The following is an 18,009-nucleotide window of genomic DNA, read 5'->3' as shown; positions in this document are numbered from 1 at the left end:
TTATTTGTTACCATTTAAAAAAGGGACATTCTGGGATGCCTGGGTGACTCGGTCAGTTAAGTATCTGACTCTTGATTTTGGTTCAAGTCATGATCTCATGGTTTGTGAGCTCGAGTACCACATTTGGCTCTGCACTGGCAGTGTGCAGCCTGCTTAGAGTTCTCTGTCTTCCTCTCTCTCTGCCCCTTCCTTGCTCACCATCTCTCTCTCACACACACAAAATAAATACATAAGCATTTTTTAAAAGGGAACATTCCATTTAAAATCTAGATCTATCTATCTCTGATCTTGTAATGATATAAGAAAAGAAAACCACTATTTGCTTAATCCACTCACAGTTATTTTTATTTTGTAATTAAAAGCATTCAAACACATACAGACCATGAGCCTGGAGGTCAGACATAACTGGGCCTTGGAGAGGGTGGTGTGGGCGTCTGGGTTTTCTCCCAGTTGAGGGACTCCTGGTCATCAATTCCCTGTACTTGGATGTCTCTAGTAGGGAAGTCTGTGGAGGCCCGACTTATCCTCCACAGGGGGGGTGAAGGAAGAACCCTGCTCATTTATCATGGGAAGCCAGCTCAAGGTGGGTGAGGGACATGCTTCCCTATCCATATTTTTGGTGCTTGAACAAAAAGATTTTTAGCTCATCAAACTTGCAAATACAACGAACTAGATTTGGCCTTTTAAAGATCCAGATTGTGTTTGTGCGTGTGTGTGTGTGTGTGTGTGTGTGTGTGTGCATGTGTGTACGAGTATGTACGCAAATGAGGCCCGCATGCAGTGCAGTGGCTATGGGCGCATGCTCTGATATTGAACTTCCGATATGCAAATTTGGCTCCAACACAGACTGAACTTGGACAAATCACTTAAGCTCCACACCTCTGTTTCTTTATCTCTAAGATGGGCTTAATAGTAATAACTAGCTCATAAGACTGTGAAGATTGAAGAAGGTGCAGCAGGTACAGCGCCTAGCAGGGGTGAGCAGGAAATGCCCTAACTGGAATGATCAGGCCTACGGGAGCTTACACTGTTCTTGTCCAAAGAAAAAAAACAATTTAACTCTTCTCTACTAAGGAAAAATAATCACCAGGCTTCTGTGACCTGAATTGAAGGGAAAGCATTCAGGCAGAAAGCCCAAGAAGTTTCTAAATCCCTCTTCTTGTAGGCCTCTTTCCATTTTTATTGAAGCAAAAAAAGTCGAGTAGCAAGAGGCATGCCAGCTGTTGCATGATTGTGCAAAATTCTGCTTCTTCCAGCAGAGGCCTCCTGTGCACAGGAAATGAGGCTGGCGGGGCGGCGGAGGGGGGACGGCGGAGGGGACAGCCGTGGGCCACCACACTGGTTTCCAGGAGGCTTCCCCTGAATAAGGCAGGAAGGAGGGGCTGGGGAAGAGTTTGCAGGGCCTCCTAATGCCGGATGCCCTAATGCCAGTGCCGCCCAAATGTGCAAGTCTTTCTTCAAGGAAAGAAAGAAAGTGAAGGGAGGGGGTTGGGGGAGGGAGAAAGCAGAGGGGAGAAAGAGAAAGAAAGAGACAGAAAGGGAGAGAGTGAGAAAGAGATAGGGAAAGAGGAAGGAGAAAGGGCGAGAGAAACAGGAAGAGAGGCAGAGAGAGAAGGGATGGAGGGAGGAAAAAAGGAAAGATGGAAGGGAGGGAGGGTGGAGGGATTATGATTTTTAATCCTAATTTGATTACTGTGGGTGGATGAGAACTTGGCACAAAGCCTCCAGAAGAGGTGAAGGATGAGGGAGAAGTCAGACGAGCGTTTACAAGGCGCCGTAAGGGTGGGAGCAGTGGCGAGGGACGGAAACCCGAGTTCAGGCGTCATCTGAAGAAAGGCAGGAACCTGGTGAGGCAGAGGGAGTGCGGGCATGTGGGTGACACGAGGCCCACGCATTCTTTCTTGAAACTTTAAATCTGGGTTGCTTTGCCTTTCAGATCTAAAATGGTCCCTGGCTCCTGTAAGTGTGCATATGTTGATCGTCACTCAAGAGGCGCTCTGGGGGTAAGAAGTCAGGGCCAAAGGGCGGCTTTGCCCTTTCCAGATCAAAACTGGGGAGAAGGCCGCTAAGGACCACTGGCTTCCAGGAGCGCGGGAACATTTCCGGGGCGGCCCTGCCCCCTGCTGGAGAGGTCCCGTCCCCGTGTCCCCGTGGCGGTGATCTCAGGCGTGGCGGGAGGGGTGCAGGCCGGGGACTTTCGGGAGCAGCGGCGGTGGAGCTTGACGGGGCTGGGACTTCTGGTCCTGGGGCGGGATTCCATATTAACACGTGGGCCTCGGGAGAGTTTGGAGGCCCCGCCTGGCGTGAATTGTTGGCAGAAGAAGAGGGGGAAGCACTGGCAGAACCGGGCAGAGTGTGGAGGACCCCGAAGCAAAGGTGGGGAGAGGGACCGGAAGGAAGGCCAGGGGGTAGGAGACCGGCCTGAGCGCGTGGCCCCTCCTGGGGGGCTGCTCGCAGGGACCAGTGCGGACGCTGGGTGATGTCACGTGTGCTGCCGATGGGACGCCGCTTTCCCGCTGCTCTGCCAGCCCTCAGTACCTGCTCTTGGCAGATTCGCCTTCCCTCTCGTAGCCCTGTCTGTGTGACCTTCCCTTTCGGAGCAGCCACGCGTTCTGTGATGGGCTGCAGAGCCAGGCCGAGGAGTGCCGTGTGAGCACTGAAGGCCGAGTCCAGACCTCGCTGCTTCCACTAGACCAGGAACCTCCAGGTACCTCGGGGGCTTTGTCATGTTGCAAAAAAATGGGCAGGAATTAAAACCCCTCCCTGTTTACTTCTCAGATTGTTATGAGAATAAATATTTGAAAATATTTTGTAAACGAAAGTTTTCAGCTTTTGTATTTTGATTTTGTTTTCAAAACTACAAAAGGAAATTTATTTCAACAGCAAAAGAGAACATTTACATTCGAACACAGTGATGAAAGGATGTCCCGCGAAAGAAAAAAAAAAAAAAAGCCCCTAACATGGAGTTTTTTATTTGAATTTCTGAAACAAAATAAGTTGGGGATTCTTGCCTTAGGAAAGGAAAGGGGGAACAGCACAACAGTTCTTCTTGCCAGAGCATAGTCCTTGCAGCTTGGTTGTCTAGTATCCAGCATCAATTCATGACCTACCCTGATCCTCATACACTCCCATCATGGGCCTGGAGGGTTCATGTCCCCGTCTTCAGCACCAGCCTGCTTCCTGGGCCCCAAGAAGGAACCTCAGGGGAAGAGGTTTCCAGAATTCTGTTTTATTTGTTATTCTTGTGGCCTGGAGAGAATATTATTTCACTTAGAACTCCCTCCTGTTCCTTTTCCATTCATCGCAGAAATGGGAATGAAGGCCCTGACCGTTCTCTGCAGATCACAAGGAGGATAAACTTGCTTGCCCCTCTCCTTTGGGCAGGATCCCAAGGGCCACGGCCCCTTGATGCCTCTTAATCTTGGCATCAACAAGCCCAAAGTCTCTTGTGTGGCATTGAAGAAACTACAGACCACAGAGGGTGGAGAGCAGGCTTCTCCTCGAGTCAGTGCAAGAGCATTAAGACTTGGCTGTACCTTTACCCCGTCCTACCAGGTCTGATACCCTTGCTCCTCTGTGAGAATTTCCTGAAGAGAAATTTACAGTGCGTCTTTCATTTTTAATCCTGGGAAATGGTTGTGTTTGGTGATGGCCATTGACCATGACTGCAGGGGGACTTTCAGAGTGAGTGAGTGTTTGCATATACATTGGAATTAGAAAGAACTTCCAGGTTCAGCCTCCTCCATCAGTTAGGTAAAGAACTTTGATCTGTGCCAAACATGGGATCAGTTCACCCAAATCAACCCACTCCTAATAATGGGAACAAAAGTTGATCACCCTATAGCTTCCCTGCTCTTAGCGTGGCCATGAGACTGGTCTATTCAAAACTCCCATTTAGTGCCACCTGGGTGGCTCAGTCAGTTAAGCTTTTGACTTTTGATTTTGGCTCAGGTCATGATCTCATGGTTTGTGAGTTTGAGCCCCACGTTGGGCTCTGAACTGGCAGTACAGAGCCTGCTCGGGAATCTCTGTCTCCCTCTCCCTCTGCCCCTCCTCTGCTAACAAAAAATCTCTCTCTCTCAAAAATAAATAAATAAACATTAAAAAGAAAAAAACCCACCAAACAAAAAACCCTCCAAAATTCCATTCAAAACTCCCACACGTACTTCTCCACGCTCTTTTCCCCTTCCAGCTATCTGGGACTGTCACTCCCCAGCAAGACCCTGGGAGCCATGGGCTGGAGGAAGAGTGACTGTCAACCAGGATCCTTTCATGACAAAGTAGAAGAGAGACACCCTACCTACCCCCTGTCCCTGCTGCAAATGTGGCTATTAAACTGCCTTACTGGAATTGGGAGATCTTGCTGTTAAATATTTTATGTGTGCCTTAGTTTACTCATCTGTAAAACAGGAACGAAATTTTTTACTTCACAAGGTTTTTAAACAAGTAATATGAGCACTAATGAATGATGGCCACCCATTGTAGTGCCTGGCAAGTAACAGATGCTCACAAAATCCTTGTTGAATACGTATCTTCATTCCTGGAGGATTGTTGTGATATTTCAATGAAAATGTCATTTTGGAAACAGAGAGATCAAGATGGAAAAGCTAGTTGACGGAAATGAAAAAATGATATTTCAGCCCCTTCCTCCCTCTGTTTTAAGAAGCTTGGACAATCTGAGGAACTAGTCATTTGTCCAGGGGAATGGAGTAGCCTATTATAGGTATCATGGAATCCGTAATACAGGAGGATGACATCTGTTTAATTTCAAGCCCCTTTTTAGTGTCTTCCCCAACCAAAGGACAAGAATTTATAGTCTCTGGGATTGGTGTTTAAATGAAGCAGCAGGCTAGGGGTACCTGGGTGGCTCAGTTGGTTGAGTGTCCAACTTTGGCTCAGGTCATGATCTCACAGCTCGTGAGTTCGAGCCCCGCGTCGGGCTCTGTGCTGATGGCTCAGAGCCTGGAGCCTGCTTCCGATTCTGTGTCTCCCTCTCTCTCTGACCCTTCCCCACTTGCACTCTGTCTCTCTCTCAAATAAACATTAAAAAAATGAAGCAGCAGGTTTATGTTTTTTTAAACATAAAAAAATGACAGTAAGGATCATAAACAGGATCAAAAATTCCTTGTACAGATTTGTATGGATTTTTTTCTTTCTCTTTGAAATATAACATCTTTCCTTCAGAGGACTTAGACATCATTAAAGAGTAACCTCGGGGATCAGACAGACCTAGATTTGAATCCTGGGTAAATTAGTTAATATTCAGATTATCTGTTCCCTCGCTGTAAAATTGGGGTTAGGTATGTACCTCATAGAGATGTCCTGTTGCCAAAGGGATTGCACATAAATTTGCCTGGCTCCTTCCTTTCCTTTGTCTTGCGAAGGTGCATCTTGCTAAGACCCTCGGCTGGTTTGTGAGGCCGCACTCAGTAGTGACCAGGAATATCCACATCATATAAAGTTACTGCAGAGGACTCAGGGGGGTCGTGAGACTGCCCAGCCTGCAAAAGTCTAGGTTATGCCTGCAGAGTAAAGATCACAAAGTTCTGAGAAAGCTATTTTTAAATGGCTTCCTGCTGAGAGACCAGCTTTCTGGAAAGGTTTATTTCCAGCCCATTGTAGCTTTCCACCTGATCTCCTACAATCCTTCTGGTATTTATCCCCATCTGCTGGTACAATATGAGAGACACTCCTTCCTCAGAGGCAGACGGCTGTTGATAGCCTTTTTGCTCAAGCACCATGCAGGGGCTCAGGCCAGCACTGAGATCTGGGAGGAGAAAGAGGAAGTTTCTGGAACAGAAGAGAAACAGGGCTTCTTATTAAAGAAGGGGAATGTTATTTTTAGTCTCGGCATGAGTTGCTTTTAGTTGTTCCTCTGGGGAGTCAGCTTCTCTTTAAAGTGACTCTCTGGTATGGGAGCTGTCAGGTTAGAGACCTGGAGAATGTAACACTCCACACAGAGAACTTAAAATATCCACCGTAATTTTACTCGTGAACCTGCTATTTGCTCAGGGCTCCGCTGAACAGCTTGTCTCTACTTGAGCAGCACGGGCTAAGGCAGCTTGAAGGTTAGACGGGTGTGACGAATGGCTGGCGACTGGAATCCTCTCGAGGCTTCCTTCCCTGATGCATCTGCTGGTTGGTGCCAGCACTGGCTGTGAGCTCAAGTGAAAGCCATTGGCTGAACACCTACATGTGGCTTCTCCATGTGGCCACTTGGCTCCCTCAGAGCATGCTAACTGGGTTCCAAGAGGGGGCCTGGGCAGAAGCTGCATTGCATGTTCCTACCTAACCTCGGAAGTCACTTAGCATCACTTCTACCCTTATTGTAGGCCTCCATTGGCAGAGAAAGAATGTAGGCCCCTCCCCTTAGTGGGAGGAGTGTCAGCATCCACAACTTAAGACAGGAGACCTGTGTTGGCCTGTGGAGAATGACTGCCACAGAGAGGAACGGGTGGAGGAATGGAGGCATGGGCTTGTTGGAAAATTAAGGAGAGCAAGCTACTTTTTCTTTTACTTTCAAGTACAACTTTCAAACACTGGAAGAATGGATTGGAGCATGTGGAGAAATAGCAATGTAAGAGAAAAACAGAAGTAGAATTGAAAAAATATATTTTCTTTATTTGGGACACATGGTGACACGAAGAACCCAAACTGGTTTTACACCAGACGGCAAAGTCTTGCTTAGAAAGGCCTCCTCTATTTCAAGATTATTCATCCATGATTTCTAGTATTTCTGTGGTTTAATTTTTGATATACTTGGAAATCATTTTGATGAAAGGAGGGAACTGAGAGTTCAGATTGACTTCTTCCAAGTGATTAACCAGTTGGAACATACACTTACTGATTAACCATCTTTTCCTTATTGATTTGAAATTTATCACATCCTAACTTCCTATTTTGGGGTCTACTTCTGGACTCCATTATTTTAATCTACTTTCATATCCTACACTCAGATAATTCTCCAACCCGTGAGCTCTGGAACTAGACAGATCTAAATTCAGAAGCAGCTTAGCCACTGCCTACTTGAATTCTTGGGCCTCAATTTGCTTCTGTGTAAGTTGGGGATAATTGTATATATCTGATTGGGTCATTTTCAAGATTGCATGACTTCATGTGTTGTGCAAAAGCGGAGACCATTAGCTCCCAGCCCCGTGCAGGTTGGGCTCTCTGGAAGCCGGCTCTGAGACGGAGCTTCATGAGTGGGATGTTTATTTGGGGGTGCCCTAAGATCAACGCCTGTGGCTGGGCAGGGGAGGAGGCAGTAACTGGGCAGGGGGAAGACCTGTGTTGTGACGCGGACCCAAGCACCAGCCCAGCCAGTGAGAAGGGGCTCGAGCACAGACAGCCCTTCAATACTGTCCTGGGCCGACCAGCATTTGTACGCCGCATCAATCAGTGTTACTTGAGGCCATCAGCGAAACGAGTGTGACCTGGGTGAGGTGGCTCTCTGAGGCTGAAGCAGCCCCCAAAGGAACTGACAGGTGGAAGCCTTTTGCTAAGTGTGTTCCCAGCGGCCGGGTGGACGTGTCCTTTGGTAAAGAGGCTTTCTTGGTTGCCTGTCACAGAGTTCACCACAGCCCCTCACTCGAATGCTTTTCATTTCTCCTCTCCCTTATTTCCAAGTCTCTGAGTGATGAACAGTTCAGCAGAGATTCACGCTGGAAGGCTGCCTGTCCCGAGCCCTCTGGTAGGCGGCTGAAGTACTTTATGCATCACAGAGGCACTGGGAACGCACCGAGGTGTGAGGAGGAATGATTTTGCACGAGGTGGAGTAAGGTGAGGCGATACAGCCTAAATGAAACGAGCCAAGCAAGGATTCGACAAACCCAGAGCTTTCATCTCACCTTAAAACACTTCTCTTTTGATCATTTATTTTTGTTGTTCATTTCTGGGTCAAAAACTTGACTCTGAAGGGGAATGTGAATGTGATAACCAGGCTGTGGAACGATCCCGTGATTACAGGGAATCATCTCAGAAAAGTATTTCTGGAGATCAAACAAGATGAGGTCATCAATTTGCTTTTCTTTTTATTATAAAAGTAAAATAAAAAATAGCATTTATAAATCCAACATTTTTTCCTTTAAAGTATTTGATCTAAAAAACATATTTACAATAGCAAAATGCAGAAAAGGGGGAAAATACCATTTTCAGCACTGATTGTAACCATGTTTAAATATTGACATGTACAGGTTCTTTTTTTCAAATCACATAGATAACCACATTAGAAAAAGCAGTAAGCCTTTTTTATTATACACCGTGTGACTCTCATTTAAAAATATTCCTTTTCTTAATCCTTAATCTGAGTGCACGCCTGTGCTGTGGACGGCCAGAAATAACACCAGGTGGACACTGGGACACCTTTTAATGACAGTGGGAGCGCAGCAAGGGGACAGCAGCAGTGACCATGGAAAGCAGCCGGTAAAGCTCAATAAGCTAATTCGCCCACAAGGAGGCGCCAGCCCGGCTCGCCGTGACCGCTGGAGCAGCTGGAAGTGGACGGGACTAACATTCATGTGAGAACCAAGAAAGGAAGCCACCTTCAAAAGGCCTTGAATTAAATTCCGAGTGATTCAGGCAGGCTGGTTTTCCTCTGAGCACCTCTGGATGCCCTTCGCCTTCCTTCTTTTGGACAGTGTGGTGGAATTTCAGAGCTTTGGTTTTACATGGTGCGGGGCGCTGCCAGCAGGCTAGATTTTGCCTTCTATAGGTCCTTCCCGCCCGTACTCACGGGGCACTTTGTTAAGAGTCAGCAAGGAGCCGCCGCCGGTCAGAGACTCTGTAAAGCTGAGTTTGCGGAAGGAGGTCTCCACGCCGCTGTCACAGATGCTGTCGTCCCGGACCTCGTCTGGGGGAAGAAGCACAGATTCACTGGGGTGCGGCTGGGCAAAGGCAGAGTCTTAGCTCTCATACACCTTCCATTCTGGCCGGCCTCGGGGTTTGGATCTACAAGGCTCTTGGGCTGCTTCTGCCTATCGGGTTCCCCAAGTCACCGCGCCTCCCCGCCCGCGCTGCCTGCCTGTCTCTACTGTGCACGGTGAGGGGAGGAGGGAGAACCTTGAGAATATAAAAACTGTGAAGACATCAAAATTAGTCAAATGCTTTCACATCTCTTTTTTACCATGTTTATCAGAATCCTTTCTGAGTTCTCCTAACTCACAGTGTACTTTTTTTTCTTAGAAATCAGGTGTATTTTTCCAACCACCATATTACCTATTTTATAGCTGGGAAAATTGCTGAACCCTGGCAAAATAAATGGGTGACAGAAGCAGGAGGTAGAGATGAGACATCTCTCCGGGGCCTCACGTGCTAGTGAACGCTGTATGTTGCGTCCAAAACATTCTGGTGGCAAAGAAAATAAGGTGATTATGATGAAAATGAGTCTGTACTGAACAATAGGTCAAATTCTCCTTGTTGAGAAGTGTCTTTAGAGATCTGAACAGTGTTGAGTTATTCCCCATAGAGAGGAAGTGATCAAAGAAACACAAGTCTAATATACACAAATCAAAATGATACCTTCATGTATATTCAATTCCAATATTAAAATATTAAGACCTTAATGGCATTGACACGGCTATTGTCTTCTAATTGACTTGTTGAGTTAATCCAATGAGCCAGTCTTTACTGGGTTTCTTTTAAATTTTTAAAAAATGTTTATTTATTTTTGAGAGACAGAGAGAGCATGAATGGGGGAGGAGCAGAGAGAGAGGGAGACACAGAATCCAAAGCAGTCTCCAGGCTCTGAGCTGTCAGCACAGAGCCTAACGCAGGGATCGAACCCGCGAACTGTGAGATCATGACCTGAGCTGAAGTCGGACGCTTAACTGAGCCACCAGGCACCCCTCTTTATTGGGTTTCTATTATGTGCCAGGAAGTACAAGGTATTTTAAAAATAACTACAAGTCAGAAATCAAATAAAATTTCAAAAATATAAGTATTTTCTGGGTGCTGGGTGGCTCAGTCAGTCGGAAGCATCTGACTTTGGCTCAGGTCATGATCTCACCGTTTGTGAGTTTGAGTCCCACAGCAGGTGAGATCAAACCCCGCTTAGGATGAGCATGAGCCCCACTCAGGGTGAGACCCACTTCTCTTTCTCTCTCTCTGCCCCTCGTGGGATTGTCTCTCCCTCTCTCCCTCCTCCATTCTCCCTCATTCACTGTGCCCTCTCTCAAAAAATAAAAATAAATAAAATAAATAAAATAAATAAAATAAAATAAAATAAAATAAAATAAAATAAAATAAAATAAAAAAGATATAAGTATTTTCCTGTTTCTTTGTGTAAAAGGAGCACCAGGTCAGGATATAGGAGATGTGGATTATTTTCCTGGTAGTCACATTATTCCTTTCTAAAGTGCACAACATCTGTCCTTACTCTCCTAGGAAGGGCCCTGATAAGTGACACTTGTGCTGAAACTGAAAGGCAAGAAGGAACCACCAGGTGAGGATCTTTGTAGGGAAGGGAAAGAGAAGGTTCAGGTCTTAAGACTGGCTCAGACCTGTGAGCAGAACAGTTGCAGGTGGGGGGGCCCGGGTGGTGGGGCAGGAGGAAGGGCATATGAAAGCATTTACAAGAGAGAATGGACAAAGGGACACTGCCTTTATTTATTTATTTAAATATGTTTATTTATTTTTGAGAGACAGAGCACAAGCTGGGGAGGGGCAGAGAGAGGGAGACAGAGAATGTGAATGAGGCTCCAGGCTCTGAGCTGTCAGAGCCCGATGTGGGGCTTGAACCCAAGAGCTGTGAGATTATGACCTGGGCGGAAGTCGGCTGCTTAACTAACTGAGCCACCCAGGTTCCCCAGGGACACTGCCTTTATTACTTACTGCTCTATCTTCAAAGCCTTATACTGGGCTAGGCACTCAGGATGCACTCAATAAAGATTTGGTGAATGGATGAATGAACTGGAAGGTATAAAACGGGAGTGACATAAAAGCAACTAATTTTTATTTTTTTCCTTTTTTTTAAAAAACTGTTTATTTTGCGAGAGAGGGAATGGGAGCAAGCGAGTGGGGAAGGGAGAGAGAGAGAGAGAGAGGGAGTGAATCCTAAGCACAGAGACTGATGCGGGGCTTGATGACCTGAGCAGAGATCAAGAGTTGGACACTCAACCACCTGAACCACCCAGATGCCTCTCGCCTTTTTTTAATAGCACTAATTTTTAAAAAGAATCTCACTATCTGTTGTGTTGAGAGTGGACTGAAGGGAGGGGGACAGCCTGGGAGCAGGGAGACCGATGAAGAGCCGCTAGAGGAAGTGGGGCAAAAAATGAGGGCGGGTGCACAAGGGTGGTTGTCTGAGAGCAAGGACTGGGCTGTGTGTGAGGTGGTTTCTAGCAGCAAGTGTCCGTGGGCAAAGTCTCAGATTTTTGTCTAAACCTGGAGGATGGCAGTGCTTCTGCCTGACATGGCCAACTGTTCATCTTTCAAAGATGAGCAAATTCTAGTTGCTGCTATGTTCTCAGTGGTGTGTGAGCCGAGGACACTGGATGAGTCAGGAGAGGGAAGGGGGGTGGGGGGTCCAGACAGAAAGTGCGGAGTGGTCACTGAGAGAGGGCAAGAACCCATTTACAGGGAAACAAAGGGTTATTGGGCTGTGCTGGGAGTCTGTTATGTTATGTGTTTCAGATGAGTGATGGAGGGGTGGGTAAGGGTCAGTGCTGTAGGTTGGGAGGAGGCGAAGAGAGAAGGTGAAGCCATTGCAGGGGTGGAGGTGAGGAGCTAGGGTGCTGTGGTGGGAACTGGGGCCAGTCCTGGCTCTATAAGCCTTGCTCTGTATGTTTCTCTCTCTCTTTTTTAAAGTTGGTTTTTTTTTTTTTTTTTTTTTTGAGAGAGATAGAGCAGGGGAGGGGCAGAGAGAGAGAGAGAGAGAGAGAGAGAATCCTAAGCAGACTTTGCACTGCCAGCGCCCAGCCCGACATGGGGCTCGATCCCACAAACTGTGAGATGATGACCTGAGCTGAAATCAAGAGTCGGACACTTAGCCGACTGAGCCACCCAGGTGCCCTCTGTCTTTTTTAATTTTAAGAAGTGAGAGAAACACTATTTGCCTTAACCAGCCACATCATGTGGTTTTTAATATTTATTAGGAACTGAAGTGACCCACAGATTAATGTGACTGTTCCTGGGGACAGCCCCCCACCTGACCGGTAGCAGCAGGAGAGGGGCAGAGGATAGAACCTGTGAGCTGCAGGGGGAAAGACAGACACACTGGACCATGTACTCAGGGAACGATGGCAGGGAGGACAGCCATATCCCAAGACACTGAAGACGCAGTCTGGGGAGCAGAGATGATCTCAGCTGTCCTGTTGTTTCCTTACCTACTGGTGACCTTGTGGAGGCAGGTGAGAGGGGCAGTGAGAGGGTCTTCCCTGGGCTGGGGGCTGCAGTTCCCGCGGTGCAGAAGGCGGCCTGGATCACTTCGATCGCTTCGGTATAGCCCATCTGTCTCAGGGCCTCCACCAGCTCTTTAATTGTCCCCCCAGAGACCTGTGAGGAAGACAGGAAGAGTGTGTCCCGGTGCCAGGAGCAAGTGGGCAGGCTGTCAGCATGACACGCACCTCCCCCCTTAACCCCCGAGAGCGCCTGGCGGCACTGGAGGGGTCAGAGGGAAGAGCGGAGAAGGAGACACACGGTCGTCGAGTGGAGTTTCCTGTTTCAGCTCAGAGACCACTCAGGAAATCACAGAGAAGTGGCTTCCAGTAAGCACAGGGGACAGAGAGGGAGAGAAGTGCTGAGGCAGTGAAACTCTACCTGCAGCGAAGGTCACGCCGTATCCCTGTTTGGGCTGAAGCTCTGAAAACCACCGAGAAACAAGAGCTAACAAGGAAATCTTCAGTAGAAAATAATTTCACCTCACAGAACTCTTCCCCTCACAGAAAGCTGACTCCATGTCCTGCCACAGGATGAAGGCATGTTCTTGGGGCCAGGAAGGTAATGCACACGAATCACAGTTTGTTCGGCGGGGGGAGGGTCAAAGTTCCCTCTAAGTAGGATTTTTGCAGGAAATCGCAAGGTATTTGAAAATACGGAACACCTGAAGGTATCTGAAAGCTGTCTTCTTACAAAAGCGGGTTTCCACCCTGGCCTGGGTCACCCTCCCAGGATATGAGCCATGAGTGACTGATTTTCCTCCTCACAGTTAAGGGAGGGGGGAGGGAACCAGGCCCAAGTCAGCGATGTTAACAGAGGAGGGTCCAATAAAAATGTGAGGTGATGTGTTACCTCGTAGTTGTCCATAAGAGTTTTAGAAGGAGCGGGACTCAGCCGGAAGGCATTATTTAGTATCCCCAGGCCTAACTTCTGTGCCAGGGTAGCCCAGTTTTTGTCTGGATCAGGGATTTCTAGCAACTTGTAGAGCTGCAACTTGGCATCTTCAGTCAGCTGTTTCATGTCTCCTGAAGGAATGAAGAAGAAACACGGCTGTCCTAAGCGACCAGAGTCACTCTGGAGGGACTGACCATGGCCACACGGCTGCCCTCTAATGCCCAGTGGGAGCAGTGAAGCTCCTCTCCTTGCAGTTGGCAGAAGCCCTGCCGAGTAGCAGCACTATACGCGTTTTGGTGGATTACGACTGGATATTCCCCCTTGCATACGTCCAGGATCTTCTGATTCTGAAACAAGCCACTGTGCCTTTCACAGTCCAGCCTGGATAATGCTGGCTCTCCCTCACCCCTTTAAATGACAGTGTGGAGAGGACACTGGTTAAGCGCTCACCTTGTGCGAGTAAATCATCGGATGTAAACTCTGGCTCATATGGTTTCCCATTTAATATATCAAACACCTGTTGGGAAGAAAATCATGGAAAAACCTTACACATTAAAGGCGCCAGGAGGGGAATCAGTTTCTTTATGATCAAGAACTGCGTCCTCCTTAGGAGGGCCTACTACCCCAAAGGTGGAGGAATGGGAAGGAGTCAACACCATGACCCATGAAGTCATGACAATGCCCTTTGGGGAAAGAAAAGTCCTGGGGGCTCTGGGGCCAGGAGGCTGTGCTCTACAGGGGCCTCTGAGGTGGGTAGGAAGACCCAAGCCAACCTTGCAGAGAGCCAGGGCCACAGTCCTTCTGAGGGACGGACACCATCCAGGCTACCAAATCAGCCATGTGTTGGGACGTGATGTCTCCCTGGGAGCCAGGGTGAGGGCTGAGCTTACTCAGAGCTGTGAAGCTGTGCCTCTTTTCTGCCCCCCGCCCTCGTAAAAACCTTATGAGAATGAGTTTAGTAAACTTGATCAAACAGGTATAGTAATGCTCACAAGGCCTGATGTTCTCTTTCCAGCACCATCTACATTTTAAATTGAGGGGACACAAAGGTCTCAGGTTAAAAGGAAAAATAAATTCCATAGCTACGGAGACCCTTCTGTGTTCTCTGCAGTCACTTTGGGCGTGCTGACTTAGGTAAGGACAACATGGGGTCACTGAAGTGGGTTATCTTTCTGTGTTCTGTGGTGAGGCTTCTGGGAAAGCCAGGTGCTCAGTATAAAAGGGGAACCGTGTGGTCTCTGCCAGGGTCACTCAACTCAACACCACGGGCCGCGAAGAGGCCAACAAGCAGTGTTTGGATGTGGAGCAGTGCTTGCCCCTAAGATTTTGTTGTGTTGGAGATCAACACTGGTTGGAGGGCCAGCCTCCCTCTGGCTCTTCTTCCTGGGCCGTAAAGACCTACCAACTGTTTGCACCTTCAGATTTCAGGTCACTAGAGTTTGGAGGAAGAGTTGAAGTCTATTTACTATGTTTATATTTATTAAAGTCCTCAGAAGACTCCCTGGGTTCTTTTTATGTAAAGGAGTCACTTACCATAGTTCTAAGACAACTGGAACATCTATCCTAGCTTCAGAAATGCAGCTGGGAACAATTCTGGTGTGAGCTCAGAACGGGAAACTCTTACGTGAGTTGTGTGTTTTCTCCTGCAGAACCCTCTCTCACAACTGAACCCTGATCTGATTAGGCATATGCTTTTACACTCATAACTCTCCTGACCTAGATCTTTCATGGATAGGCTTTTCAAGATAAATATGTCTCTTGACAAGCAGACTTTCTTAAAAATAAAAGGCATGTGCTTTGGGGAATAAAGACCCAGGAAGACCATCTGTTCTTATATTCCTGAATCATTAGCTCCCTCTGGAGCTGCCATCAAATAGCCTGGAGCCACACTCACCTGCCAGTTGGTGGCCATATCTAGAGGTGTGGTTCCAGGCACGACTCCTTCATCCTCTCCATCTTTTTCCCAAGAGTCATCCAGGTCATAGAGAGGCTCAAAGTTCTCCACGAGAGGATCTGCACCTGTGAAGTCAAGTTACACAGCATTAGGCAAACCCAGATCTTGTTGACTCTGAACTGCTTGCAGAGCTCAGGTTTCCAAAGGCAAAACACAATAGCTCCTAGAGGCAATTACACCTGGATAATTTTTATTTTTCCATTTTATTTTTAAAATATATTTTGGGGGGGGGGGCGGCAGAGAGAGAGAGAGAGAGCGAGAGAGAGAGAGAGACAGAATCCAAAGCAGGGTCCAGGCTCCGAGCTGTCAGCACAGAGCCTGACATGGGGCTCAAACTCACGAGCCACGAGATCCTGACCTGAGCTGAAGTTGGACACTTAACCAACTGCGCCACCCAGGCGCCCCCACCTGGATAATTTTTAATACATAAAACATGTTTCTACAGAAATATTCAGAGAGCTTCTCTTAAATTCTAATTTATTTTGACTGTAAATATGTCTGATGATACCCTATATAGCCACGGACATTTTCAACAACAAAAGACGTGGAGTACCCTGACCCTCACATTTAAGTCTCTAGGACAGTTTTCAACCGAAAGATGCACCTTTCGTCTGAGGGGTAATGGCAGCAGTTTACAAGGACTGGGGTGTGCCCTCAGCATTAAGGTCCTAATTTTCTGTTTAGGTTTGTGCCCACCACTGCACACTCTTCACTCCATTCTCCCACTTGCTCAATAGAACAAAGAAACTTGCTGTATAGGGACAACATGCTCAGTTTTCTTCCTGGGTACAGCACTGCCAGGGTCCCGATCCTTAAACAAACAGACACCACAAAAAAACCTTCTCTTAGGAGGTACAGTTATTGAAAATTTTAGGGCTGCTCTTGGAAGAATCTAGTCTGCTTCTTAACGTGTAGCAAGAAAACACCAAAAGTCACTTAGAGATTAGAGCTAGAGTTACTTCTTAAAGGCTTAAAGACTGTTTTTATGGGACTGTTTAGTCTGATGTCTAACAAAACGGTAGTAAGTTCAGAACACCCTTCTGGGAAGAACTTGTTTTTATCTTGCTGGGAGAATGTTAGTTTTGTGCCAACTTCAATAATAGGAGAGGGCCTAATGAAAGTCAGAGAAGGATCTTCATGCTGTTTCTTAGTTCTTCCTCCCAGGCCTGGCCTGATCTTGAAGGCAGGGAATGCCACGTGACCATGGAAACAGTGGAGGAACTAAGAGGAACAATGTATGGGCTGGAGAAGGCTGGAGGAGCTGAACTATATCTCTCCTCCTTAAGTGACCTTCTTCAGGACTTTGAGCTCAGGACTAGGATTTGCATCTGAGTTCCTTCATTTATATAGTGGAGAAACCGCTACTCGCTACTCCTTTCATGGGATACTGAGAATTCAAGGGAAAGCATTTTTGAAAAGGTTATAGCTTCTTGTCTGAAGGAATTTCTTAATTATAATCAGTGACTACCCAAACTATGCATACATAACTGCAATCAGAGTGTCCTGCTCAAGAGAAAGTTCAACTTGACAAAGGCTAAGAAGAGGCTATTGTTTCTTTGGATACGATTTTGTTTACTAGAAAAATGTGGGGCTCTCAAATAAAATGTTTGTACATCTTCCTGGACTCAATTTTGAAAGAAGGTACTTACTTCACTCTGTTTTCTTAAATTTATGAAACATTTACTTCCCAAAAAGGTTTTAATAATCTCTAAAGTAAATCAGATATGCCAGAGAAGGTCTGAGATACTAATTCCATTAAACATTTGTTGAGGTCTAAATATACAAGGCAAGAGAGATTCAAGGGTGAGCAGCGATAATTTTCTATACTTCACAGGACTAGAGAAGTGAACGGAGTAACACCTGCAAATCCTTGAGCAAAGTAGGAGAGAGAAACAGAGTAGAGAGAATAGGGTCTGGAGGTTCAGACGACCAAGTGTGATTCACAGGTATGCCACGTACTGGGACCCTGGGACTGGTACCCACAGGTCTCTCCAGTCTGCCTCCTTGGCTGTGAGATGGCAAAAATAATAATGGTACTTACCTCAAAAGGTTATTGCAGATTAAATGAGACCATGCATGTGACATGCCTGGTACACAGTAAGGTCAATAAAGGCTAGCCATTTCTAGTGCCTCGCATATGATAGTACTCAATACGTGACCCATTTGTTTTTTCCTATTATTTCAACTTCTAAGAGACCTCTGTTGCCAAAGGAAATTTTAAAATTATGTCATATACCAGTAAACTTTTTTCTGCAGACTTCTGGCAATGTCTGAGGCTGGTACTGCTCAGAGTTCTTTAAGGAATCAAATTCAACTTTTAAGAAGATCTTCTGTCGTGGGAGTCAACCTAAACCACGAACACCCAAAACAAACAGATGAAGTAGAGAGTAAAGATTGACATGCCCATCAGGATGAAGCCCGGGATTACTAGTCCAAAGAGCATCATGCAGTTAAAGCGTGATTTGTATTTACTCATGCCTTTCAGCAGCAGCTCTGTGGCTTAAAGAAGATGACATGGCTGCTGAATTGGGGTTGGGTTTGCACTCCTGATAGCGTTTTCCATTACTAACCGCCAGGCCGCCTTACCTGCTGCTTTGAGAAGAGCCGCCAGCCTGGTGGACCCTCTCCCGGCTGCTATGTGCAGGGGTGTGGTTCCATCATATGTGGTACTGTCTACATAGGCATCACCCTAAAATCCAGCCAACACAGGAAAGAGTTAGTGGAAGGTTCTCTCACGGTTTAGTCCCCACCTTCTCCTGTCAGCATGACCCTTCGGTCATGTTAATAGG

At 46.9% G+C, this 18,009-nt stretch overlaps 1 protein-coding gene and 1 long non-coding RNA gene across 6 annotated transcripts in view; one reads left to right on the top strand and one right to left on the bottom strand.

Moving 5' to 3' along the window:
- The first annotated feature begins 1,290 nt into the window (after nucleotides 1-1,290).
- Nucleotides 1,291-4,786, top strand: LOC132692258 (uncharacterized). Of its 4 annotated transcripts, none has more exons than XR_014137613.1 (3): nucleotides 1,291-2,707; nucleotides 3,556-3,684; nucleotides 4,193-4,786. It is a non-coding gene; the product is annotated as an uncharacterized LOC132692258 (long non-coding RNA). The 4 variants fall into 4 exon arrangements; XR_013555193.2 differs by lacking the exons at nucleotides 3,556-3,684; nucleotides 4,193-4,786 and adding an exon at nucleotides 3,308-3,441 and having other exon boundaries at nucleotides 1,291-2,003; nucleotides 2,572-2,707; XR_014137612.1 differs by having other exon boundaries at nucleotides 1,296-1,847; nucleotides 1,937-2,707; nucleotides 3,556-4,786.
- Nucleotides 4,787-8,013: 3,227 nt separating this feature from the next.
- The window catches only part of NFKB1 (nuclear factor kappa B subunit 1), a 119,614-nt gene continuing 109,618 nt past the window's right edge, over nucleotides 8,014-18,009 (bottom strand). For both annotated transcript variants that reach the window (XM_060654542.3, XM_078445855.2), the window contains exons 19-24: nucleotides 17,807-17,909; nucleotides 15,161-15,285; nucleotides 13,717-13,783; nucleotides 13,225-13,397; nucleotides 12,321-12,489; nucleotides 8,014-8,848 (exon numbers count right to left, since the gene is read on the bottom strand). In XM_060654542.3, the coding sequence (XP_060510525.2) occupies nucleotides 8,691-8,848; nucleotides 12,321-12,489; nucleotides 13,225-13,397; nucleotides 13,717-13,783; nucleotides 15,161-15,285; nucleotides 17,807-17,909 (795 nt within the window). In that variant the 3' untranslated portion in view covers nucleotides 8,014-8,690. The remainder of the gene's footprint in view (nucleotides 8,849-12,320; nucleotides 12,490-13,224; nucleotides 13,398-13,716; nucleotides 13,784-15,160; nucleotides 15,286-17,806; nucleotides 17,910-18,009) is intronic.

This window comes from Panthera onca, chromosome B1, assembly GCF_046562875.1.
Source record: "Panthera onca isolate mPanOnc1 chromosome B1, mPanOnc1 haplotype 2, whole genome shotgun sequence".
In the NCBI taxonomy this organism is placed as follows: domain Eukaryota; kingdom Metazoa; phylum Chordata; class Mammalia; order Carnivora; family Felidae; genus Panthera; species Panthera onca.
The sequence above is the reverse complement of the archived record's forward strand: the minus strand, read 5'-3'. Positions and strand labels throughout refer to the sequence as shown.